The sequence below is a fragment of the Corvus brachyrhynchos genome, unplaced genomic scaffold (assembly GCF_000691975.1).
Source record: "Corvus brachyrhynchos isolate BGI_N302 unplaced genomic scaffold, ASM69197v1 scaffold99, whole genome shotgun sequence".
NCBI classification, from domain to species: domain Eukaryota; kingdom Metazoa; phylum Chordata; class Aves; order Passeriformes; family Corvidae; genus Corvus; species Corvus brachyrhynchos.
The window spans coordinates 882,724-890,238 of record NW_008239778.1 but is presented as its reverse complement, the minus strand read 5'-3'; the positions used below and the strand labels follow the sequence as shown (position 1 = coordinate 890,238).

The following is a 7,515-nucleotide window of genomic DNA, read 5'->3' as shown; positions in this document are numbered from 1 at the left end:
TCTTCTAATGACAGCCCAAAGCTGTTATCCAGCTCTGGTTTCTGTTCAGCTGCTGCTAACATCTACAGATAAAAACAGAGTTTACTCGCTCCAGTTTCATGCCTGGTTTGAATTGTGAGGAACCATCTCCTGTTTAGAGTCCAAACATCCATGACAACCAGGACTTCAGCAGTTTGTCTTTGAGATTTTAAAGGCAGGAGCAATCTCTGATAAAGGTAAAAAGCATACTTATTCTAGAGCATGAGGATAATTGTGCTGTCAGAGATGTGTGAATGCGCAGCTGCTCAGGGCCCTGCATCTCCATTTTCACTGATTAACCTGATCATAAAGGCATTTGGCTTTGTAGGCATTTTCTCTCATATTGAAAACAAAATTTAGGGGGTTATTCCATCTGTCTTGTGACCCTGACAGCACAGACTTTTTCAGTGTCCTCTAAATTTGTTTAATATTTCCTTTAGTGGGTGTTTCTTCTACTATGTGGATTCCCATCTGCGTAGTTTCTCTCCAGAGGTGCTGCTATCTCCTTTTTACAACAAAACCAAACCTCCAAACCCCTTAACTCTACATAAATATGATTAATAATCCATAAAGAGAGTTATTACCAACCAAAATGCAAACTGAGGTGTGGTTGCAAGCTGCCTTTTGGCAGACATCGCTGGGCCTGTGTAAAATCCTGCTCTCTGTGTTGTCTCTCGTGGGTAAACATTTACATCTCACATAGCCCTTCCTTGGCAGGTCCAGCAGAGGTGAAGAATTGTGTAAACCTTTAAAGCTGCCTTAAAAGTTCAGGAAAATCTGAAAGATGAGGGTACCTCCACGTGCTGTGGAGTGGTTCTAGAAAGGAGCTCAGGTCTGGTTTTGCCAGTGTTCTTTATTTACTTTCTTTTTCTCTTTTACAATTAAACATCAACAGCCTTGTACTCTGCAACCTGGATGTTTTAAAGCTTACCAAGCCCAAGTACACTTGGTTGCAGGGTGACTTTTACACAAAAAACCCCATTATTTTTGTGTACTGGAACTGACCAAATATAATGGGACTCTTTCCAAAGCAGGCAGGATAGTGGGTAAAAAGAAATCCTTTAATCTTCTGTAAAAAAGAATTAGAAGTTACACTTCTGTTCTGAGGTTCTCCCTGTGCATTTAAAGGGATTTTCTCAGGCAACTGGATGTGAAACTTGTTTTCTGATCTCTTTTTGAGAATGACATGCATTCAGTTTGGCTATAAGAATGTGTTTTGGTTTTTTAATAGAACAGCTTGAATACTGCCAACACTGAACAACAAACTGACACAGGCTCCAGATCCCCCTCTTTTGGAATTCCATTTGGACTTGCAAAATAATTCCCTTAGAAATGGTAAACACCATTTCTTCTCAATTTTACTGAATTCTTGCTTAGACTGGAAATAATTCCAATATCCTGCTTCTGTCTCTCTAATGCCACTGTGAGTGATGTGTTTTAGACTTACAAATTGGTCAGAAAAGAATTTGGAATCTGAAGCCTCTTTAATTTCTTTGGCTGCAGATGGAGTCATTGTTTTTAGAATTTCTGGTTTGCTGTTGATCCCTGGGTTTTGATTCAAAAGGGACCACTCAGTGTTTTTGGAACTACTTTAAACCAGTTTCACTGCAGTCTCCATCCTGACAAAACCAGCCTTTAGGTAGTGTCAGTTCTGAACCAAAATTTGTGTATTAAACCTAATCTTGGGCCTGCCACTGCTTAGATTTGCCTTGGTAAATTGTGCTGTGTAAATGATGACATTTTCATGTGAATATTATATGAAATATCCTCAAAACATTTGCTTTCCAGTGACATTATTTTTCTTGATATTGCTGATGGGTGAATGCCCTTGGCTATCTGCTATTAGATGCTTATTAGGGGTAAATGCTGTTCTTACAAAGGTGAAGTTTTTAGAGCAGACACAAATATAGGTGTGTAATATAAAAATTAGACTGAGTGATAACTGCAGGAGAAGGAAAGGAGAAGGATTCTGGAGACACAGCTTTGGGTTTGGTCCTTGTGGTTCTAAATCAGTCACAAAGTGCTGTCACCATCAGGACTAAATGTTTTTAAGAATTCCCAGAAAAGGTGAAGGTTCCTGTCCCTTCCAACATCACCATCTAACAGAAAATACTGTTCTTCCTTGTGACCCTTGCTTAGGGTTATTCTGTAACATTTTTGTTGTGGTAATGTTGTTTTGTAACTTCCATTCCTGTTCTCCAGGACACAGCCTGCATTTTAATGGCTTGGATAAAAGCTCAAAATGAGAAATACTCTCCTTCATTTATAAATATTTACAGTGTAACAAGGCTCCAACAGCCACACACTGAATTTCTGCCCAGGGTGGCTTTCCTTAATGTTCCCATGGGAATGACAGTGGCCCCTGGCTGAACACAGATGAGAGCTGTTCCTGTTTTATCTAAACCATGGAATATCAGAAGGCACAGAGTGCCACAATGTGTATGTGTAGGAATTCCTGCTATCTCAGTGAAGCCTGCTGGTTTGGATCCCAGGGCTGGATTGCGATGGCAGTTGCCAATCCCAAGTCCATCTCCTGTGAGTCACAGGATCTGCTGGGCAGGAAATTCAGAGCTGACTCAGTCCCAGGCCACTGCAGAATATTGACAAGCTGGGGAAGGCTTTGTATTCTGGTCATCTGCTCATAGGAGAGCAGAGAAAATTGTTCATAAACATTCCCTGACTTCCTGGATCTCCTTCCTTTGACGCAAGCCAGGGAGTGTAGCTTGGAGCGAGGCTTTGGAGGAGCCCCATTTCCATTTCATGACTTTATTGAATTTTTCTAAGTAGGTTTGTACCCCTTTTTCATTTTTATTTTGAAATGATTACGCAAGACCACAAAAGTCATGACATTGGGATGAGCAGTCTTTATGGTTCAGTAGTCAGGATGGTAAAACTCTTCAAGCATACTTCTTTTTGGGGAAAAAAAAGAACAGAATACTTTTTTTTTTCCCCTTTGGAATGTTTAATCTCAGGAGGAAAGAGCTTTTAAAAATTATCCTCCAGAGAGAAGACAATATATTGCCAAAATATGTAATGTATTTAATGTCATAGAATTAGTGGATGCTAATAACACAAAAGAATCTTTTTTCCTTTTGGTTTTCCTTCCCTTAAGAAGCTCTTCAGCATTTCGAACAATAGTGAATGAGGGCTTTGAGTAGTATAATTTTTTGTCTGTTTTTCCAGGTCTATAAAGGTGAATTTCAGCTTCCTGACTTCCTTAAAGAAGTGCCACAGGTACAGTGTTGAATTAATTTCCTTTTTGTGGGTGTAGCAGCAAATGATATCAAACAGCCTTTTATAAACCACTTCTTCATGAGCTTGATTTTCTGATTGATGGCAAGATTTTCTGATTATCCGTGAGGTGGAATCTTGAACTCAGCATCCCAAACTTCTCCTGAATCCATCTGTAACTCCAGAGTTAAGAGTGGTATTTGTCACCACTGAGCTGCTTGAATATTGCTGTGAAATGGAAGGAAAATTTGAGCCTCTTTTCCAGACCAAACTGCAAAGTTTGTTACTTGTAGACGAGCTTTATCTTTTGTTATCTTGGTTTAAAGCAAGTCTAGTTCCCAGGGCAGAATTATAAGTACTGAGAGGTTTTAAAAAGAAATAGAAATGTTATCAAAGTCAGCAAACCCAGCCATGGATAAGGGGTGGTGTTGATTTAATAGTCACGTGAGCTATTGAACTTGAGATTTTACTGAAAATTCATAACTTGGTACCTTTCAAATGCTGTTAAGTGTCATCAGCTCCTTAAGGGACCTGCAAAAAAACAAAAAAGGAAAATCCTTATTGTGGAGCTCTCACACTGTAGGATCGTGTGGATGTCATAGAATTGTAAAATCCCAGAATGGTTTGCATTGAAGAGACCTTAAAGACCATATTTTTCCACCCCCTGCCATGGGCAAGGACATCTTCCAGTATCCCAGGTTGCTCCAAGCCCCATCCAACCTGGCCTGGGACACTTCCAGGGATGGGACAGGTTAAAAATACACAGGAATCTACCACAGACAAAGCATTTTGACTTAGCCATTCGTTCAAATGAAAATGATTTGATTAAAAAGGAAAACTGATTTCTTTTGTTCCAGCCAAAGAAGACAGTAGAAAGGAAGTCTCGTGGCAAGATAAAATGAACATGGATCAGTGAAGTGGAATAGCTGTAGTGTGTGTTTCATGTTTTCAGAATATAACCCTGCTGTGGCCACCAATTCTTTCTGAGCAGCCTTTGTGTGATCTCTAACGTGGGCTTGGCTTTTTTCTGAGTGTTTGCCTGCTTGGATCACTCAGTGCTCCTGCTTTGCTCAGCTGCTGGAGAACCATTCCGGCCCTGTTGCTCCCAGCATTGTCCCCTGTCACTGAGTGTCTGTTCCATGTGTGCTGCTGAATTCACAGTGTCCTGGCAGGGGTCACTCCTGGGGCTTCCACATGGGATTACTGGTGGGATTGCAGGATTATCCACAGATAAAGCTGCAGGAATAGGGTGTGATTTAACAGGAGGGGAAATATTGCTGAGGATTTATGGAAAATGCAGGGAGATCCTTCAGAGTTGAGCACACTGTGTATAGATGGTGTGCTAGCAAAAAAACCCTTGATGTTGCATAAATCCTGGGTTAAATCCTTTAAATCCTTGTTCTGCATACAGTAGCTGTCAGTTAAATTATGCTGTTTGTGGTTTCCAATTATCTTGTGATAATTCCCAAAAGAACCTGGGCTACTCTGAATAATAAATATCTTCTTCACTCCATGTGATAGGGAGGTTCCTCCTAAATTCCAGGAGGTAGATTTATACAATTCACTTCATTTAAATACAGTATTTACCAAACTCTGAGCAGATTTATCCAGAGCAAAAAAAGACCATCAAAAAGACAAAAATAAGCATTGTGAAATAGTAAAAGAATATTCCTTAAACCAGAAAAACTTGGTCAAATTGATGCTGATAGTATTAACATACTGTAACTACTGAACAGCTCAAAGGTTTGGAGTACAGACATTGGCACTGATAATATTTTTGTCCTCTAATATAAATTGAGTGACAATTTAATTATTTTTTTGACAGACTGAACCTATGGAATAGAAGATAAAATGGACATTTCTTGCACAGAAGGTAATAAAAGGGCATTGCAGTCCTGCTCGTTTGTTGCTCTTAATTTAGTTAAGATAATTTCTGTTTAACTTCTGTAACTCCATGGGTAAGCAAAATATGAAGATATGTTTTTTAAAGAAAACTGCTAAAGATGAGCTGATTTGTAATATTTGATTTAACATCTCATAGCCAGTATTTTCAAAAAGCTGCATTTTAGTCACTGAATAAACAATGGCAAGATTTTGCAGGGAGCTCAGTAAATTCCAGACCAGTTAAGGAATGAATGATGCAAGATTTCCTGTGTTAATGCAGGATTTTTACTTGTCAGCCCTGCTATCAGATCTTCTGGCCTGACAACAAAAGATGGCAAAATGGGTTTAAAAATAGCCCAAGGCAACGTGCCCTACAAATATCCCCAAAATAGATCCTTACGTGGCCATAAATATAAACACCCTAAATATAGCCAAAAGCACTGCTCAGTGTAGAAATAATGGATCTAAAAGCTTCCCAGAGATTAATTGCAGGCCTTTGCTGTGAAATCCATAGAGAAATCATAATCTTTGCACACAGTCAATGCTCAAATGACTAAAGCATCAACCTCATTTTGCCACTTAGATCTGGAAGTTATATTTCAAACTGCAATATTTCTGTCTAAAGCTGCCGCCCAGTTTCTGAGAAACCAAACTGGGAACTTCCCAGCAGTAACTTCCCACTGTAGGGAGGGACACTTCCAGCATGGCACTGCAGCCCAGGAGCACAAGGGTTTCGGATAGAAGTGGAAAATCAATATATTCTTTTTTGCATGATGCTCCAAGCAGTCTCTCTAATGATAAAGGATGGACAAAGCAGCCACATTCCTTACAGGAATGTTTGAGTGGCTGGGATTTGTCTTGGCAGTGATTTTCCACCTACTGAGACAACAGTGGCTATTCTTAATTCTGCATTATATGTAATTCCAAAATACTGTCCAGGATAAAAAGCTGAATATTACCAGGAAAGCTCAAACATAACTTTATTTCTTTTTCCTTAGAAGATCAACTGCTGCCTTTTCCATGGGAATGATCCCTCAGGCCTGTCCCCCTGGGATCAGAGGTGTGCTGCTCATGGCCTGCTCTCTTCAGAATGCTCTCTCCTGTTCCTTTCATCCTGTTTTTGTTCCAAATTTTGCTGTTGTGAGCGCATGTAAATCTGTTAAAAAACAAAAAAAAAATCACCGTTGTTAATGTAGAGCTGCATTACATTCGCACAACTATTTTTTTTAAGGTTTTAAAAAATGCAAAAGCAATGCCTGTCTCTGAAATTGCTCCTCTGTTTTAATTACAGAGCTCCATCTTCACAGATTTTTTTTGTTTCTTGTAGCAGTTTGGTTTTAAATGTGCGAAGCTTTCACAAGTGGTCTGTGCTTGTCCTAAAAGATTTTTGGTGGAACAGTTGTTTGTTTCATTCATATGTGGAAAATGTTAAATATCTTTTATTTAAAAAAAGAAAAAAAAGTTGATAAATTACATGTACAATTACAATTCAATGATCTTTTGTATTTTATTTTTCAAAATAAATGCTTTAAATGTGATTTTTGTTTATTTCTTTATTAATTAATGGTTGTGCTTCCAACTTAAGATTTAAATAATTCAAGATATTGATGTGTTAATTATAATTCAAGATATTGATGTGAGGGAAGATATGATCTCATGTCCTAGGTTTGGATCTTATTTTAAGGTTTGCAATTTAATGCTTTTCGTTTGCTTTTAATAGCTGGGTGATGAAGAAATAGTAAATTGGAGTGTCCCACTGAGGGGTATAAGGAAAGTAACGTGAGATTTGTTTACTGCAGGAAGAAGTAGGTAATTTTTACCCTCTTGAAATTGTTCCTCAAAAGCAATTGTGTTCAGAGATGCTCTGCTGGGGGGAAGCTGCTGCTGGGAGTTGTATCCTGAAGTTTCGATCTTTAGGATACAGTGTGGAACACGATTATTTCTATGAGGTGTTTTTGGGGTGGTTATTGTGTCTCAGTTTTTGCTCTCCTCGGTGGTTCAAGGTGCTGAAGGTGATTTCAACCTTCCTCACCGGTTTTGAGAGGAGTTTTTTCCAAAATATTTGTATTTCCACAAATTCTCCTCTTAGGATCTGACACAGTTTTGCTTTTCCTGCGTTTCTTTGTTGCTCCCTTTGGGATGATTACCGATAAACCCCGCGTCCCCGAACGACTCTTGGGTGCCTTGAGGGACGAAGATTTCCCCGCTCCTTCCCACACGCGATCCCGGGGCCTCCCCTGGTGCCGGCTGAGGGCAGCGCGGCCCCGGTGCTCCCGAGGCCGCCAATTAACCCCGGCTAATTAACGCCGGGCGTTTCCCTCGGAGCTGCGCGGAACTGAGGGATAATCCCCGGTCCCGATGCCGCTCCCGGTGCCGCCTCAG

General features: G+C 39.8%; 1 protein-coding gene across 5 annotated transcripts in view; it reads left to right on the top strand.

The window, feature by feature from the left end:
- TPST1 (tyrosylprotein sulfotransferase 1) overlaps nucleotides 1-6,671 on the top strand; it is a 31,671-nt gene extending 25,000 nt beyond the window's left edge. For 2 of the 5 annotated variants that reach the window (XM_017743021.1, XM_017743022.1), the window contains exons 4-7: nucleotides 3,202-3,252; nucleotides 4,107-4,182; nucleotides 5,075-5,122; nucleotides 6,132-6,671. In XM_017743021.1, coding sequence (XP_017598510.1) covers nucleotides 3,202-3,252; nucleotides 4,107-4,151 — 96 coding nt within the window. In that variant the 3' untranslated portion in view covers nucleotides 4,152-4,182; nucleotides 5,075-5,122; nucleotides 6,132-6,671. The remainder of the gene's footprint in view (nucleotides 1-3,201; nucleotides 3,253-4,106; nucleotides 4,183-5,074; nucleotides 5,123-6,131) is intronic. The other 3 variants (XM_017743023.1, XM_008640345.2, XM_008640344.2) reach the window with 3 other exon arrangements.
- The last annotated feature ends 844 nt before the right edge of the window (nucleotides 6,672-7,515 follow it).